General features: G+C 39.4%; 1 protein-coding gene across 4 annotated transcripts; it reads left to right on the top strand.

Moving 5' to 3' along the window:
* The first annotated feature begins 508 nt into the window (after nt 1-508).
* Nucleotides 509-18,860, top strand: LOC308664566 (haloacid dehalogenase-like hydrolase domain-containing 5). 4 transcript variants are annotated; one of them, XM_081321933.1, is made up of 8 exons: nt 509-760; nt 7,053-7,262; nt 8,309-8,421; nt 9,068-9,161; nt 11,448-11,481; nt 12,320-12,491; nt 15,316-15,504; nt 17,577-18,860. In XM_081321933.1, exons 1-8 carry the CDS (start codon nt 629-631, stop codon nt 17,986-17,988), a joined length of 1,356 nt encoding a protein of 451 aa, XP_081178059.1. In that variant the 5' UTR covers nt 509-628; the 3' UTR covers nt 17,989-18,860. The 4 variants fall into 4 exon arrangements, with proteins under 4 accessions (XP_081178059.1, XP_081178060.1, XP_081178061.1 ...); XM_081321934.1 differs by having other exon boundaries at nt 12,323-12,491; XM_081321935.1 differs by having other exon boundaries at nt 12,344-12,491.
* The last annotated feature ends 593 nt before the right edge of the window (nt 18,861-19,453 follow it).

The following is a 19,453-nucleotide window of genomic DNA, read 5'->3' on the forward strand; positions in this document are numbered from 1 at the left end:
AGCATCTTTCTTTTCTACTTTCAGGTAGTGAGTCAGATTTCAATTTACTTATTTTATTAATAATTTTATCTAATTTAGGTAAAATAAGTCTTGCGTGTATCTTACAGGCTCTCTACCTGTTTAGCCCAAATCCAGGATTCCTTCTTTTGCTTTTCCGACCAACGGGGGCAAAATTGCAAAGAGGAGAAAATGACGAGCCCCTATAGGGCAGGGGTAGGCAACCTCGGCTCTTTTATGACTCATGGACTTCAACTCCCAGAATTCCTGAGTCAGCGGGCTCAGGAATTCTGGGAGTTGAAGTCCATGAGTCATAAAAGAGCCGAGGTTGCCTAACCCTGCCCTATAGGCAATCTGTCCACCACCACCCCCTCCCGAAAAAGAAAGGCGACTAGTTGCCTAACCATCTGCAAAGCGAAGCGCTCTCTCTCTCGCTCTCTCTCTCTCTCTGGCAGGCTCCACCTCTTGGGTGACGTAGACAAAAGGGGCGGGCCCGGAGAAAAGCATTAGGTAGGAGAAGCCGGCGCCGGCTCTCTGGCCGCGATGCTGATCAGGCGGTCGTTGCTCTTCTGAGCCCTGGGCAAGGAGGGCTGCCTGGGTCCTCGGCGAGCCCGCGCCAGGAACGGGCGCTATGCGAGGCCTGCTGCCCCTCCTCTGCGGGCGTCTTCAGAAAGCCCTGGCTGCGGGAGCTCCGGGGAGGGTCAGGCTTTGCCACGAGGCTCCGGCTCCCGCAGCTTCCGGAAGGAGCAAAGGCAGCGCCCAGGTAAGAGGAGCTGCTCGCTTTTCTCGCCCCGGGATGCGGTGATGGGGAGCCTTGCGAAGCCCCTTCCCCTGTGGCTCTCTTGAGCCCCAGCATCCCCAACCCAAGCAAGCCCCGAGAGTTACTGTAACGTGTGCAGGGGTCTTCAAACTTGGCCCTTTTGTGACTTGTGGACTTCAACTCCCAGAATTCCTCAGCCAGCCATGGCTGGCTGAGGAATTCTGGGAGTTGAAGTCCACAAGTCACAAAAGGGCCAAGTTTGAAGACCCCTGGTGTAGCGGGAGCTCTTTCGCTCCGTGCTGGGGTTTCTTTCAAACCCGAGGGGGAGGGTGGCAGGAGAAAACCCTGGCGCCATCTGCTTTCAGAAGACCCCGCCGTGCGCGGGGAGTACTGCTTTGATGAGCGCTTGGCGCGCTTTCATCTAAATGCCGGGTATGGAGGGTGGGGGGGGGAAACACCGAAGGTCTTCCCGTTGGAGCACTTTTCTTGTCATGTTCATTTCCCCGCTTACTGCCACCCCACTTTGGAGGAAACGGGTCAGCGAGGGAAGGCCGAATTTGTTACTTTCCAGCTGTGGCTTTCTCAGAAAAGGGGCTTCACGCCTTTTACAAACAGCCAGCAATGGGTTTGGGGGACCCTGTTCTTTACCTTTTGGCTCAGGAGCAGCCACTGTGTTCCTGTCAAATGGGTTAGGGATGATTGTTTCTGCTGTCAGTTTTCGTAAACTGTTCGTTCAACATCAGCTGGCTTGACTTTTGCTGCAGAAAAAAAAAAGTCTTAACTTCCTGGCCGAATACATGAGGTTGTACTCGTGGGTAGTGTAAAACCTGTATTTAATAAGTTATTTAGAAGTTACACCTAACTGTTAACACACTTATTCAGATTTGAGTGATCAAGAATTTGCATTCCAAAATATTTGCTGTACATTGTCAAGTTCATTTTAAACCTGGTTATCTTGTTTTAAACAATTCATACAGAGAAGAGTTTGTTTTAAATGATAAAGATTGCTAATGTTTTCTTTCTAAACACTCTGGTTTTCAAACATGTGCTATCTTTTTAGTCATCACTGAGTTAACCAAACATAGGAATTATATGTTGTTTGTTAGCTGGAGAAAGCCTTTAGGCTAGGAGTTGTATATAAAGCTTCTTAACATTTCAAGTTGAAGCATAGTTTTTTGGGCTCAAGTAACCTGTCTGAACTAGTAGCACTCTTTATAATCATCACTACTGCTGTAGCTCCTTAAATGAGGAACTGTGTACTGGGTGCCACATAGGTGTGGGAAAGATTACATAAATTAGTATTATCTTTAAGTTTAGAGGAGAATCATATTCAGAGTCAGCTAAATATTAAGATTCACAAACTAGCATTAATCTTATCAATATCCATATACAAGAAGGAATAAGCTGAAAATGATCAGTTGATAAATATTTGCTGCAAAAGTAGGATAAAGACAAAATCAGAAGAATATGCAAAATGTGGAACTCATTTAAGCCCTTTTAGAGGCAAGGATCATTGGAAACATCTGTTTTAACCTCTAAGTAACAAACTAATAAATTGCACCTCTGTGTTTCTACTCTCCATGTATAGGAACATGGAAAGCTACATATGCTGCACTTTGAGTCACATGATATGGGGATTAGAAGGGAACAGCTGTCAACATTAGAAGCTACTGTCCTGCTTCTTTCATAGGGAAGCACTATTTGTTCTGCGGCCCTGATCCTGCCCATTTTTTAATTTTCTTTTCTTTTTGTTTTCCAACTGTACTATCACACCAAATTTGGTATCATTGTATCTTTATGGAAGTATCAAGCTGACAATCAGAGGATCCTGGTTCCTTTACATATTTTTTCCTAGATTATTTTAATCCCAGGGATGTTTATGTTTCTGTAGAGAAGGTCAGCATACATCAGGGGTCTTCAAACTTGGCCCTTTTATGACTTGTGGACTTCAACTCCCAGAATTCCTCAGACTTGGAGTTGAAGTCCACAAGTCATAAAAGAGCCAAGTTTGAAGACCCCTGGCATACTTGCAAAATACAGTAATGTTTGAAACTAGACACTCTTGTTGAAAAGGCAGGCACAAATAAGAGCAAATCAACTTGGGCTGCAAATTTGATATTAATGAAGATGATGGGTTGCAATATTGCAAAAGGCGTGAACTTTCAGTTTTTTTTCAGAAACATTGAATTATAAGTCATAATGAGCTATATCAGATGTCTAAATGGTTTCCTTTTGCAATGGGTTTATTTTACAATAGCTATTTATTCATTTAGTTTGTTTTCATGTACAAAGATAATCCCAAAGATAAAATTTGGGATTGTGTTTATACTTGCAGCCATTTACAAATTTGAGCCAACACTACTAGCACATTCAAGATGATCATTTAAAAAAATGATTGCTGGGATTTTTCTATTTTTTTTAGGTTCCTGTTTTTGGTTTTACTTATTTTAGCAATAGGTTTCTACCTTTCAAAAGATCAAAACTCTGCTGGAAGTTGGTTTTTTTTCTGATACACTGTACAGTAGTTGAAGCAGGATAGAAAGAGTACTGACTCTTTTCAAGTTTGGTGTTGGAGTAGATCTGAGAATACCAAGACAACAAACAAATAGGTCATCAAACAAATCAAAGCAGAGATCTAATGGCACAAATGACCAGACTGAAATTATCATACTATGGACACATGCTCAGACCTACTTATCTGGACAAGTCAGTAATGCTGGGAAAGGTGGAAGGTAATAGATTCATTGATAGCAGTAATAGGTGTGTCATTGAAAGCCTGAAGAACCAGGTTGGGGACATATTCTTCTGGAGATTATCTACAGTACATGGTTTTGTTAAAAATTGATACCATCTTGATACATAATCTATTCTACCTTTCAAACTGCTGTTGATTTTTTTCCATCAGTGCTATGGCAAATGGAATGCAGACATTATGCCAACAATTTATTTCTGATTTCTGGACAAAGATGAACTAAAATGACTAATATGTTATTATGATCTCCATACACCTTGTGGGCAAATGTATAGTGAAATTATACCGTAATTGGGCATATAAGTACCAGTATCTAACTTGGCATAAATAAACTTTTAAATCTCTAAGCTAACTACTTAAATATCTAATCATAAAAAATACGGTTGTGGGATCTCATAATACAGTGGGAAGATTTGGCCTTTATATGTAAACACAAATATTGTACACTTAAAATTATGATTTTAATGATCCTCTTGACCACGTGCATGCATGCATGGAGAGGTTTGTCCAGTAGAAGTTTCTAATTGTTTATGCTTGATCAATTTTGGTAATTGTACAAGTATATTATAAAACAATTACAGTAACATCTTCTAGTAAAAATGGCAAAATGAACAAGTGCTGTCCTTCCTAGAGGTGAAAGGGCACTTATAATAGGAAAACTACATTCCTTTAAATGGATTCATCATATATTTAATAGCAATGCTTATTCTATTGTCATGACTTAATTCCCACTTATGCTTTCCTAGCATCTAGTATTTGTGGATATAGTTAACACTTAAACAGATTAAAAAGCAATATAAGAAAACCTGCAAGCTGCTAACGGAATCCTCAATAAAAATGTGAAATATGTGCTTTATTGGATCCAGTTTTTGAACCAAAACAGAAGGCATTTACAGAGAACTACTGGAATTCTTTTATTTCATTTTTTGTTTCAACTAATTCAAACACTGAAAAACATAAACTGTTGTGTACTTTTACTTGTTTTATATGCTTAGTATAGGCTCAAATTAAATCAGTGTGTGAACTATTGTTATACACTGAAAAATCTGATTCTTCTCTTAGGTATACCGTTAGCTTCCAGTTGGAATATTTGATCCCTTTTTCTAATTCATTTATTTAGTTAATATCTCATAATTCATGTTCTCTGGAATATGTATTTTCAGATGTTTCAAATGTTTTTATTTTTCTCTGAGAGAGTATATTTCTTTTTAGTAAAATAAGAGTTTTGTAAATTAAAACAGGCCAAAATATTAATATAATCCACTCCCTAATAAGATTTACTGTATAGAAATAATGATTTATCAAGCATATCTGAGTCAAAAAAATGACACTACTTTTTCCAGTAGTTAAAATTTCTCTCTATCTGATCCCTTTTTCTAATTCAGTTATTTAGTTAATATCTTATGTCTCATAATGGACAAAGTCTTGGGACGGATAGTTGGAGATAACACTGTCATTATTTATCTTTTTTGCCAAGTTGTATTAAATAGATCAGGGGTGTCAAACTGCCGGCCCACAGGCCGGATGTATAACGACAAAACTGCACCCACCGCATTGCCGGCAATGGGAAAAAAGTCGCAATACACCATGCCACGTGACGTTGCGAGTTTGACACCCGTGAAATAGATCAATACAGGTAAAATTATGCTTTTCGAATTTGAAGAGCTTCGTCCCTATTGCTTTCTACAAGTCTGCTGTCTGGGGCTTACAACAAATTAATGACTTTGGCACCTTACATTTTTATAGCCTTGAGTTCATTGACATTGTATTACTAGATACCCAACAAAAGAATGTGGGAAATTTTCTGTCCAATACATTGTTCCTCTCTTTCCACAAGCATTTTCTTCACTTCAACTGACTTCTTTGTAGAGTTCATGTATTCGATTCATCAGTAATTTTTCCAAATAAGATGGTTCTTCCTTTTTCACTCTTGGTTTGACAAATAAGCTGCAGTTAGCTGGCTTTGCATACCACATTAAACCAAACAACCCACATTATTATCGAGCAATATGTGAAGCCAGTCATTAGAGTTCTTTGTACTTACAAACAAGAAACTACATATAGGGCAGTAATTTTTTGTAGGTTGTGTTTCCAACTGCTGGGCAAGAATCATTCTTCAAGTGACATCACACCTTTGAGCTGGTAGGTACATGTGGGATTGGAGAATAAGTTACCAACTTGCCTACCAAAGGCTGAATGTGGTCAGTCCCTAAACACACATATGCCTGAAAGCAAAGAAAGTGCTGAGCTGCAGCCACTCATTATTTTCTAAGGGTCCCTTTGGTGGGAAAGGGAGCTGGGAGATGCCACACTTAATTTGTAATAATAATTTGTAATATGCCAATGTGTTGGTGATCTTGCTTGAGTATAGAAGGTACAAGTGCCAAAAAGAGTTTCCTGGAATAGAACTAAAATCCCAGTTCTGTTATAAAGTTCACTATATAGCCTTGAGCTGAGCATACTCCTTGGTGTAAACACTTTCACAGGTCTCAAACCTCGTCCGGAGAGCAGGAAAAACAAGCAACCGAGACGAGTGCTGAGTTCTCAGGAATGGTTTATTGAGCAAAGCAAACAAACTCCAAAAGGAACAAAGCCAGCGTTGGCTGCTACCTGCACCCAACGCTGTTAAATACATGCTGCTTGTACACACCCACGGCCCACCCGGCCGCGCCCACATCCGCCCCTCCTCTACTTAAGACCCGTTCCTCCCAAGCACCTCCCTTTGTGATGCGTCCCGACACCCGGCACCCTCCACCCCCCAGGTGAGCTCCCTCGCGTTCATCCGCCCCGTCGCCGCCAGACGCCACCCCCACACCCGTCCCCAGAACCGGCATCCCTCTCCCTGACGCTTCTAGCGTTGCCCCACCCTGCTTCTCACCCTCCCCTTTGCAGGCCCAGCGAGCCCCGGCCGGGCTTCTCTTCCCTGACCTAACAGCTTCGCTCCCCTGTTCCGGCCCAGTTCGCTGTTTTAGGTCCGCCGGCGGCCCAGGAGTCGAAGGCACAGCTGTTGCGGGCCCAAGGCCCTGCGAGGCCACCGTAGCTGGCAGGGTGGGCATTCCTCTCCCCGACGCTTCCAGCGAAGGCACAGCTGTTGCGGGCCCAAGGCCCTGCGAGGCCACCGTAGCCGGCAGGGTGGAGTTGCGCCACAGAGCGCACGTGCGCACCGCCGAAGCTCCGGCCATGGGCCCAGCGCAGCGTCTAGCAGGCCGCCGTCGCCGCCGCAGCCGGGCCTCACCAAGGACGTTAGAACAGATGGTGAGCGGGAGCAGGCGGTGAGTGCTGGAGCAGGTGGTGGGCGCCGAAGACTGTCGAGCCCGCAGCGCCGGTGAGCGTTGGGCCCGCGGGGCTCGACAACAGGATTATTAAGATAATACTAGCCACTTCTAACAATTTCACATAATTGTTGTGAATAAGCAGTGAAAGAGAGGAGGAACCACGCATTTATATGAAGTTGCTTAAAACAAAGAATAACTGTACAAGGATGTTATGACTGAAAAGATGTCTGGTTGATAATAATTTTCTTGTTTCTCTCTTCCATTTCAGCTAGGTGTACAACCTACCTTTGGCATATTGTTTGATATTGATGGAGTATTGGTACGAGGAAGGACTCCAATTCCTGCTGCCCGAAAAGCCTTTCAAAAACTACTTAATTCTCAGGGACAACTTTTGGTGCCTGTAGTATTTGTTACTAATGCAGGAAACTGCCTTTGTCAGAAGAAAGCAGACCAGCTGTCCCATCTTCTTGAAGTTCCAGTAAGTAATGTTATCATCTATTGGAATGTTTGTCATTTTCTTTCTTCTCTGCAGTACATGAATTGGAATTGTCATGTTTATCTATAGCAGGGGTCTTCAACTTGGTCCTTTTATGACTTGTGGACTTCAACTCCCAGAATTCCTCAGCCAGTCATGTTGCCTGAGGAATTCTGGGAGTTGGAGTCCACAAGTCATAAAAGGGCCAAGTTTGAAGACCCCCTGATCTATAGTTTAGGATTTTTGCCTTCAACAGATAGAGGCAGCTTCTTAAGCTTCATTTCAAGCCTTGCCATTCTTATTAAAACTGTTTTACATTTCAAAATTGCTCTACATTTTCCATTTCTTTTGGAAGCCATTCGGGGGATGAGGTTTCCAAAGCACCACAAGAATGGCCTCCATTCTCTCAAACCTTCAGAAGCCTTATTCCCCAAATCATGCATTTTGTGGAATGAAGCTTCTGAAGCATCGTAATAATGAAATGCCAGCTTGGAGAATGGCACAAGGCAGCTTTGGTAAGAAGACATGGCATGGACAGCAGCTTTGCCACATATGCTGGATATGCCTGTCAGCAGCTGGAGAAAAATAGCAAAAGTAGGGTATGACAGTTCCTATAGACTAGAGCACAGGGTAGCAGGGGGAATTGGGGCTTTATGGAATGGTGCTGGCATAGTAGGGCAGCTTTGGGGCTTTAGGTGGCATCTGGTTGACATTGCTGAAGGCGTCAGGACTTACTTTCAGTCCCAGCACTGCTGCCACTATCAAGTACCCTTTGCAGGGTGGACAAAAGGGCATAGATCAGGAGGATAGAGGCAGGTGGGGGGGAATTGCAGCACCCCTGTGTTTGTAAGTGTGGACAGGCTGCCAAGTACCTGAATTTTGTTCATGTGGCTACAAGGGTGATGCAATGGCTATAACTTTGGGCATGGGTTGAAAGTCCATTTTTTCAGCACCATTGTAATTTCAAACACTCACTGAACGAATGGTTGTAATTCAAGTGCTATCTGTACAAGAATGAAAACAGATTATCCACTTTTTCTTTGTCCTAGATTTCCAAAGACCAAGTTTTGATGTCCCACAGTCCTTTGCGAATGTTCAAACGTTACCATGACAAATGTGTTCTTGTATCAGGACAAGGCCCGGTCCTTGATATCGCTAAGCAGTATCCTTGGAAAATATTGGGTTCATTCTGCATTGGACTGAAGGTGCACGATAGGGGAATGTCCTAGAGTGAAGGATGTGGTGTATGTCGTTTTTTCTCAAGATCCAAAGATACATTTTGTAGGGAAAGCAAAAAATGTCTCCCATGAACTCTGTGAATTTAGGAAATCTCAAATGGGATGATACAAAATGTAAAAAGATAGCCAAACTAAGAAACGGGAGTATCATCTCCTTTGCCTCTTGACTCCTTGAATCAATTCCACTGATTCAAAATTCTTTCTTTGAGCAGAGTTAAAGATTTTCAAAGCAAAGTTCCTAGAAATCAGTTTGAGGCCATTTATTAGGAACTCTCATAAATGTTTCAGATTGGAATGTACCGTAAATTATAATGAGTTAATAAGAAACTTGTTCTTGGACATTGTTGTACTTCTGAATAAAAATTAGCTTTTGTAAGAGTCCTAAATGTAAAGTTCTGAGTGAACAAAGATTGTCTTTATCTGTCCCCCTATATTGTATGTACTCTCCCAGAGGATATGGAAATATTTCCTTTACCATTTCAAATGTATTATTTGTTTGGGGAATGCAAAACAAATATGCCTTTCATTAAATCATAGATGCATTGCTATCCATAACCAATATGTCATTAGTCTTGGATTTTGTCAGCCTATTACAATTGACAGGTTGCGAGAAACTTATCCCTTATTGGACATGGTAGATCATGACAGAAGACCTAAAGCTTTGGTAAGTGTACTGTACTTTATTGCTATTTTTACTCTTTAATAATTCCTTCCACATTTTTTACATAGTCTGTAATTACAGTAGCCTGTTGGGCTGCTTGTCCTATAAATCAGGGCCCCCCAACCCCAGGGCCATGGAATAGATACTGGTCCATGGCTTGTAAGAAACTGGGCCATGCTGGCAGGCAAGCAAGTGAAGCTTCATCTGTGCATGTGCAGGATCTAGGTTGAAATTCTTAACCAGTTTTGAAGATGGGGCTTGAGTGTGACAGAGAAAAATGTGACCTTTCAAATTCTAAATACCTTCCTGAACAGATTTTAGAAAGTGGCAGTATCACTTACCTTTTCTAGACTCAGAAAGTAAACAGTGTCAGTTCAGATTACTAATTGGGTAAGAAATGACCAGGAATTACCAGTAATGTAGTCCAGACCAGGAATTTGAAAAACACCAGGAAGATTTAGCAACAACACTCTTTCCCTGTTAAGAAAACCAAATGGATACATCAATTGTCAATAGTTAAGCTTGACTAAAAGGAAACTTCACTCTACCTAGTCAGATGATCTTTCATACAGTGGTATGAAGTACAATAAAATAAGTACAAGTTAATATAAAACAATATTCGATAAAAACAAAACGTGCATTAAAATGTGCCGAGAGACATATTTCCAACATTCATACCAGGAACAGATGGGTGTTGATGTTCTATATTATAATTATATTAACTTTTTGACATCCTGTTGCCAGTTCACTTTTGTGCCAGTAGCAACATATGAAGGTGGGTTTTAATTTTGGTTCTAGTTCGGATTATAACAGAGTGGATAAATATTTCCCCACACGGACAAATTTAAAACAATAATGTAGTGGTGAAAGTCTGATTGCTCAAGTCTTATTGTTTCCTTGATGCAACATGTACTAGTAATTTGATTGTCAAAAATTATGCATTGTGTACACAAAGGATGCATTTAAAGTAACTTTCTTTACATCATTCATAGCATTTAAAAGATTGCACTTTTTTTCTTAGAGTTTCTCAATATGGACTGATCTTAGAACAGATTTGGTAGCAGCTTAGAGAGCAACTGAGGAAATGCTACTGATGACTAATAACACAAAGGCTCAAGTATTGTAGTAGGCAAGAGTGTAAAGAGGGCAGCAACATTGGACAGAACCAGCTTTGTTCAATTCAATCTCTCCTGACATCTGGAGTTCAGATCAATGTATGGTTAGCTCTCTAATTAGCTACATAGCTTGCTTGCCTTGCAGAACGGAGTAATTGTTAATTTGTAATGCAGGGGTTTTTTTGTTCCCTTTCTTTGCTCTTTTCCCTTACTATATACTGGTAAGCACACTATAATATAGATGTTGCTGATACACACGTACAGCTAAAGAAAAGCTGTGAATCAGAGAAAAATAATTTAATTCAGTAGGGTGTTGAAAGTAATTGATCTGGTCAGCCAGTTTTAGGATATACAGTAGTTTACTTCAGGTGTCCCCAGTCTTTCCCCATGATTATTTAAACTTGAAAGCATTGTCTTGAGGGAAGGCCAGTTAAATTTACTTGCCAGGTAAAACAACTGAAGTTATCCAGAGCCTTTCATATGATGTTCCATAGTCCTCAATCAGCCTGACCCTGAATTAGTCTTCTCATCCTTTTAGATTGTAAATTTTAACTGTGAAGCTGAAATTCAACATCATTTGTTAAGTCAATGAATGTGTATATTATAAAAACATATACAAGAATGCATGAATGTGGATTTCATCTTCACGTTTGTGATATTGTGCTGTTGAACATAATGCAACTTGTACAGACTAAAGTGAGCTGCAGTTGAATATGTGGAAATGACATGGGGTTAATAGTAAGAACTTTCAGATGATCAAAGGTGTACAGTCAGACAGTGGAAGAAAAAGCTCTGGTGGCAGGTTGAATTAGGCCTAAAAAATATAAGTGTATGTTAGAGGGGATTCTGTGTTATAAACCCAGGAGTGTCGTTTCCAAGACACATCAGCAAGATTATGAGATATAAATATTTATGGAGATTCTCAGTCATCCAGGTCATTTGTTTAAAAAGTGCTTTTTTAAAAGGCAATTCAGGATCTAAGAGGCAAGTATAAATGGGCAGTATCTCATCTCCTTACAGTTGCGATGATAATTTTTAATTTTTTAGAGGTGTAGGAAGTTTAATCAGAACATAGGGTGTGCCCATAATGTTCAGAGGCTTACTTACTGTGTTTCTTCTTTGTGCTAGTAAAGGATACTTTTCTTAGTAAATGTAACTTGTTTTTAATTTGTAGCACTTACCCACAATGGAATTTCCCAAAATTGAAGGTCAGTATGTCTAGATATTTATGTCTAATTCTGAAATTTACTCCAAGTAAAATGGATTGCTTTGTGATAGCTCTCAAAGCATTTTGCTAATTTTTCCTAGCTGCTGTGATATATCTGAATAAGAATGTGACAGTCATCATATACAATATACAGTGTATATCAGTTTATAATGATACTGACAGGTTGTCCATTTTTCTTTCTTTGATTTTTCTATCTGAACTCTTTATAAGTTTCTAGTTCTTTGCCAAACCTTATTGTTACAGTTTCTATTTCATAAGCAGTTTCAAAATTAATAAAAAAACTAGTAATGTGAATTTTAAAATAGTATTTTCATTATTATTCTATCCTAATTCATCTTACAGAAGTTCTGTTGAGGTTTGTAATTATATTCCACTGGCATTGAATCATCCAAGTTTATATAAAAATTTGGGTTTTGCACAGTTTATGATTTTTTCTTGTGTTTTTTTCTCTATTTCTAAAAGGAAAAAGGACTGAAGTACTTTTAAGTACAAAGTAATTATTTTCTTTTAGATATTAGTGGACAAAGCAATGTAATGCTACCTCAAGTGGTTTTTGTGGTACTTTAAAAAAGATTTCTGCATTTTAAAATGTGCTAAGCTCATTGGCTGATTTATTTATTTGCTGCTAAATTTTGATGCCATGGTCACAGCAGCCTTTATGGGTTGATTAAAAATGACTAAATGCAGCCTGAGCCCATAGTTTGCCTATTCTTGTTATAGTGTGCGTGAAAGACAGGTGGTGTGTTTGTTATTTTGCATTAGGAAATAGCTTACAATCATGCGCATGTAACACATTGATATTGTGCGTATCTTAACAGCAGTTATTTTGTTTGGTGAGCCAGTGAGGTGGGAAACCAACTTGCAATTGATAATAGATGTTCTTTTGACAAGTGGCTATCCTGGAAATCCTTATCAGAGAACTTATCCACATATTCCTGTATTGGCTTGTAATATGGATTTAATGTGGGCAGCTGAAGCTCAATCCCCAAGGTAAGGCAAAGATGCTAGTTGTTTTGAAGTTGGTTTTTTTTAGGTTCTAACATATATTCATGGCTGGTACCACAATCAAAGATGTGTGGTGTCATAATTGTTTGATTTGAGATAGAACTGATGAATGTTCAGTGAATATATCCAAAGCTTGAATTAATATTTGGGCCCGCGGCAACATCTTCCCTCCCATTTAAAATGCACTTATTGCTTTTCTCAGCCATTTGGAAGGATGTAGAAATACATTTATGTGCATAATGCCATTTTGGTATTTCAAATGATAACTGATGTTTGAGGTTATTATCCTTGTGAATTCTGGAAGAGGCAAAAAGGAGGTCTCTTACAAGAACAATCTTTCAGTGGGAAGAAGCTTGGCTGGAAATACTACTTCCAGATGCATTAGAAGCATTATTGGAAAAAAGATGAATGCTTGTTTTTGTGTGCAAGTATACACATAATAATTTTGTGTGCAAGTATACGGCATCAAGTTCCCTTCATCCTGTGTGCTCCCACAGGGAGGGCCTTCTCAGGGTGCCGCCGGCAAAGGATTGCCGGAGGGCGACACCCAGGGGGAGGGCCTTCTCTGTGGGCACGCCTGCCCTTTGGAACCAGTTACCCGTAGAGCTCAGGACTGCCCCAGAATTTTCGTTCGTTCTGCCGGGACCTGAAGACCTGGCTCTTTGAGCTTTCCAGCCAGGACTGAGAACTTTTAATTTTTAACCTATTGCAATTGGGTTTTTAATTAGAGTTAAGGGTTTTAGATTTTAATTAAGGATAATTTAATTTATTTTAATTTGTTATTAACTTTTGTATTGTTATATTGTTTTGATCGCCTTGTGAACCGCCCTGGGTCCTACGGGAGAAGGGCGGTATATAAGTAATAATAATAATAATAATAATAATAATAATAATAATAATAATAATAATAATAATAATAATAATAATAATAATATAATATAATAATAATAAAGTTAATTGTTTTATTTGTAGTAAATGAATAGCTCAGTTTGTCAAACCTAATTGAATTGCCAGACTACTATTGCAACTGTTGTAGTAGTTGTAGTAGTTGACTGCTACTACATAAAGTATATGAATAGAATAGAATAGAATAGAATAGAATAGAATAGAATAGAATAGAATAGAATAGAATAGAATAGAGCTGGAATGGGCCTTGGAGCTCTTCTAGTCCAGCCCCCTGCTCAAGCAGGAGAACCTATACCATCTCAGACAGGTGAATGTCCAGTCTCTTATTAAAAATCTCCAGTGATGGAGCACCCACAATTTCTGGGGATAGCTGTTCCACTGTTTGGTTGTCCTCACTGTCAATTTCTCAGTTCCAGGTTGCTTCTCTCTCAGTTTCCAACCATTGTTTCTCGTCCTTCCCTCTGGTGCTTTGATGAACAACCTGGCTCCCTCTGCCTTGTGGCAGCCCCTCAGATACTGGAAGACTGCTATCATGTCTCCCCTATTTCTTCTTTTCTTTAGACTATCCAAACCTGTAGCCGTTCTTTGTATGTTTTAGTCTCCAGGCCTTTGATCGTCTTAGTTGCTCTTCTCTGATTTTTTTTTCCAAACTCTCAACATCTTTTTTGTGATAAGGTGACCAAAATTGGCTGCAGTATTCCAGGTGTGGTCTTACTAGGGATTTATAAAGCGGTAATATTTCACGTGATCTTGATTCTATGCTTCTGTTTCTGCAACCCAGGATTATATTAACTTTTTTGGTTGCTGCTACACACTGCTGGCTCATAGTCAAGTGATCGTCCACTAGGACTCCAAGGTCCCTCTCACAGTTACTGTTTTTATGCCAGGTCTCACCCAATCTGTATTTGTACTGTTGGTTTTTCCTGCCTAAATGTAAGACTTTGCTTTTCTCCACATTGAAACTCATTTTGTTGGATAGGGCCCATTGTTCAAGTTTGTCAAGATCTTTTTGGATCCTGTGTTTATCTTCTGGGGTGTTGGCTACTCCTGTCAGTTTGGTGTCATCTGCAAATTTGATGAGTTCCCCTTCAATTCCCTCATCTAAGTTATTTATAAAGATATTGAAGAGAACTGGGCCTAAAACAGAACCTTGTGGTACCCCACTGCTAACTTCTCTCCGTGTGGATGTAGTGCCATTGAGGACTACTCATTGAGTACAGTTTGTTAGCCAGCTACAGATCCATCTGGTGATGATGTTGATATTTAATTTGAGTTAACGTCTTTCTCGAAATTAAGCTGCTATTTTTGTCTGATTCTGATCATAGCATTTTTTTGATGGTCCTGCCAAAAGCATCAAGATAATATTCTCACAGTAAACTTAAAGAGCCTTGGTGGAGCAGTGGGCTAATGCCTCCTTAAGTAACACCAGCTGCCTGCAATTAGTGCAGGTTCGCATCCCACCAGGCTCAAGGTTGACTCAGCCTTCCATCCTTCCGAGGTAGGTAAAATGAGGACCCAGATTGTTGGGGGCAATTAAGCTGACTTTGTAATAATGCCGCTTGGGGTGTGTGTGAAAGCCCTAATAAGCAGGCATATACATAGAATGAAGGCTACTGCTAAGCTTGTAAGCCGCCCTGAGTCTTCGGAGAAGGGCGGGATATAAATGGAATTAAAATAAAAATAAATAAATAAATAAATAAATTCAGCCTTATAAATGTTTTGTGGAGGCTATCTTGCCCAGATGGGCTATTTTCTACACAATTAAAAATGTTCCTTCAACTTTTAAGTGACTGTCAGGAATTATGTAGGCAGAAGAAAACATTTTTCCTTTTGGTGTCATACATTGTTTTTATCCTAGCCAATGATACAACTTTATTGACCAAACCTTATTTCTGTGTTTCAGATTTGGGCATGGAACATTTATGGTTTGTTTGGAAAACATTTATAAGAAAATCACTGGAAAAGAATTGAAATATGAAGCATTGATGGGAAAGCCTAGTGAAGTGACTTACCACTATGCAGAGTACCTCATTAGGACTCAGGCATCTGCAAAGCAGTGGAAGAGCCCTATTCAAACATTGTATGCCATTGGGTTGGTAGGAAATTTTTTTCTTCCCTCTCATTTCCTCTCCAGGAAAAAAAGTTACATTTCAGGCAACCTGTTGTTCCAAGTTAAATGGCAATAGACAATTGAAAAGAGTATTTGATAGGCCCCTGAGAATGTGTTGATCTCTAAACCAGGCATGTCAAACTGCCAGCCCACGGGCCGGATGCATCATACTGAAACCGCACCCACCCCATTGCCGGCAATGGGAGAAAAGTCATGATACGTTGCGCAATGCCACGTGACGTTGCGAGTTTGACATGCCTGCTCTAAACTAATTGTTTTGCAGGGTACCAATTCACTCTTGCTCTTTCTAACTTGGGAGGCAGGCTAGACAGCCAAATCAATAGCAAAATCTGTCCCGTATTTCTACCTAGCACTACTCAATCTGCCACTTAATTTGAAAACTTTTAAGATCTCACGCCACCTCTAACAAAGAAATTACTTGCTCTTGTGTGCTTAAGTGTTACAGTCTAGTCTTGTGCATGTTTTCTTAATAGAATTGATTGGTCCCCAACACCAGGTAAGGTTGTCTTGTAGTTCACGGATGTCATGCTTGAAATTTTGGTTCAAACGCTATAGATTTCACTTTGGAAGAGCTATGTGAGAGAACATTTGAATCATTGGTTATTCCTGTGATTGTACAGTTTCAACTAAGCTTCAAATTGATTTTGGAAGTAATTTCATTGCAGTATAATCATGCCTATTGTAAAATGAAACTAGCATGAAATGCCATTGCATGGCTGCCAATAAAATGGCAGCCTATTAAGTATACAAGGAGTGCTAAAATGATCCAGATTCCTTTATCATCTATTTCTCTATCCCAGCTTACTGGGAATTTGAAGAGCTGTGATAATCCCAGCATGCTACGTTAAAGAAGCTTGCCCTGTGCCGTACCCTGCTTGTGCATTTCAGATTTTATTTATGTTCATGAGAAACAGTTTTTTTAAACAAACCTTTCAATTGAAACTTACAATTCTGGGATGTCATTTTTTTAAAATTTAATTGTCATCTGAAAGCTTTGGGAGTATCAATTTGATATTGGGATATGCATGAAATGTTGCAACTTGAGAATGCTTGTGAGACTATAACATGCTCATCTTCAAAACAAGGTTTTCTGCTTGCATTGAACTAAAGTTTCTGTCATCCCCTACTGAGGAAATTGGAAGATGACTTCAAGATGGCATTCCACTGGCAATAGATTAGAAAAGATGGCTGTAATGTATTCACCCTTGCAACCTTAAAAAAATTACAGGTTTTTAAAATTTATTATTTTAAATACTTAAAATAATACAGGCATTTCTCAGTTAACTACCACTCGTTCAGCAGCCAGTCAAAGTTTTGACAGGAGCTTCTATACAGTCTTCAATGTTCCGGCCATCACAGCACCCCACAATCACGTGATTGCTATTACAATGCATGGCAAACAGCTCACGCTTATGACAGTTGCAGCATCACAATCATGTGACTGCGGTCACCTGATCACCATTTGCAACCTTCCCTATTAACTTCCCACAAGCAAAGTCAATGGGAAGCTGACACGGAAAGGCACAAATCACTCCTTCATGTCAATTCTGTCACTTTTTCTTCTAAGGAGCCTGCTACAGAGATTTCACAGCACCTGCCCACCTGCGACAAAACACATCCATACCCACATTCCCAATTATTTCCTCTGTCCACATTCCCAGTTACAGTCCCAATTACTATCATTATCCAAAGACTATCTGTAACTCTTCAAATATTCCATGAAAATAGGTTAAAATTTATTTCTTCAAAAGAATAAGAAGCCACGTGCAATGCCACGCAGTAGGATTTGAGTTTACAAAGCTGCTGGATCAAAAGTAAAATTCCCACAAAGAGAGCTCTGACACACATAGTTTCCCATGAAGAAGGGATGGCACATTATACAAAAGGTGGTCTATGTCTCATTCCAAAAAGCTCTCCAAATTCTAACAAATGACTGAAATTGCAAACTTTTAATAAAATGAACTCTGCTACTCTAATAATCATATATGTACCTCCTATATTTTGGTTCTGATGCAACTTTACTGGCTTTCTAGGGATAACCTGATGACAGATATTTATGGTGCTAATCTTTACAACCGCTACCTTGAAGAGAGGATCTCTAGGAGAAGTTCTAAGGCTCATGTCCAGGCCAAAGCACTGGGGGGCACGAGGTCTGCCACAGTTTCTCAGGAAGAGGAGATTGAGAATTCTTGGGAAAATGAACTTGCATCAGCTACTGCCACAAGATGTAACTCTGTTCTTGTTTGCACCGGAGTTTACAACCCTCATACAGAGGTGCCTTCTGATACAAGGGTCACTGAGACGGTCTTCCACGGGCACAGAGATTTCAGATTTGATCCTGCTTTAGTAGAACCAAACCACACAGTGTCAGATGTTGAAGCTGCTGTTGATCTTATCTTCCAACTGGAAAACTTTGCACCACATGAAAACTGCAGGACTTCCTAATGGCTTGGGGATGCTCTTAGGTTCTTTTTCCTTCTGAAAAATCTAGAGGGTTGCTTAATATCAAACAGTCTCTAACATACTAATGTTTTTATAAGTACCATTTCTACTACATTTCTAAAAATAACAGGACAGTACATCCCATATATCTCCTTTCTGTATCCTGATTTGTTTTAGTGAGCAACGCTGTTGCGAATTGTACTTTTCTATGAATTGTCTTCTACATAATGACTTGACTCCTAGTTCAGAGATTCCAGTTTACAGATTTGATTATTGATGTCAAACATTACATGTGTTTGGCAGTCAAGATTGTAAAACAACACACTATTAAACTCCTCTTCCAAGGAATTAAAATGTGCCTATCTGTACTATCCAACTTTTTTTCTTTATTCCATCTCCTTCCCTTGGATCAATGCTCTGTGTGAGCCACAAAAGCTGCATGTTGATGCTTTTCTTGTGTATTTGGTTTGAGATTGAAGGACAGAATTCATAAGTGAACAGAAAGGTTTTGCCAAGGCAGGTACACACATAATCCATTAAAATGAATGGGGTTTGCAGGACAGCATATAGAGTTTTGCTCAAATCCCACTTTGAACAAGCTTCCTAAAGTTCTTTACTGTCAGACTTTGCCCTTTGGGTTTTATTATTAATCATTCTGGTGTTTTTGCTGCACTGAACAGCAGAATTTAGCAGTTCCTTGATCTTTTAGTTTTAACTTGAAACTCCACAAAGGCAATCAGGTACTGATAATGTTTCCTCTTCTTTCTGCTACTAAATGTTACATTTTTAATTTTTAAGGATGATGTATCTCATAAATGTAAACTCTATAAATTTTATGTCCTATTCTATGAAACTTTGTTAACTGCAGCAGTCTGTCCAGTAAAATATGTTCTATTTTAAAAAGCACAAATTTTTATTCAGTGTTCTAATTCCCCTATAAAAAATTTTTTTAGTTGGCAGCTATCATCTTGTAGCAAAACCATTATCTATAATTTCTTTATTTTGTTCTTGAGGCAATTGAAGTCCCTATACATGTTTTCTTACCCTGTTTACTTTTGTTATGAATCTGCATCAAGGAACTTTATCAAACTTTGATAGCGCAAGCACGTCTTTTCACCCAAATATTTTTATATGTGTCACTCTTAAGTTTTAATAGGAAATCCTGCTAGTCCCTTTTGTGCATGTTTTTTTTTCTGCACATTTCCCATTGATTTATTTAGAGCATGACCTCCCTCCCTCTAATTTCTTGGCTTTCACATTTCAAATCCTGTTCATACATTGTTGTTAAAATGGCCTTTGTCCCCTTATTAACTATGAAGGGCAAACACAGAATTAAGTCAATATTTTTGTTACAGCAATCGTTTACTCTTTCATGCAAATCTTTACTTGCCCAGGAGGTTTTGAATATCATCAGTATTTAATTAATTTATACATTGGTTTGTATAGCAAGGGATAACTTTCAGGAACC

The sequence above is a fragment of the Vipera berus genome (genome assembly GCF_964194415.1).
Source record: "Vipera berus genome assembly, chromosome: 2".
In the NCBI taxonomy this organism is placed as follows: domain Eukaryota; kingdom Metazoa; phylum Chordata; class Lepidosauria; order Squamata; family Viperidae; genus Vipera; species Vipera berus.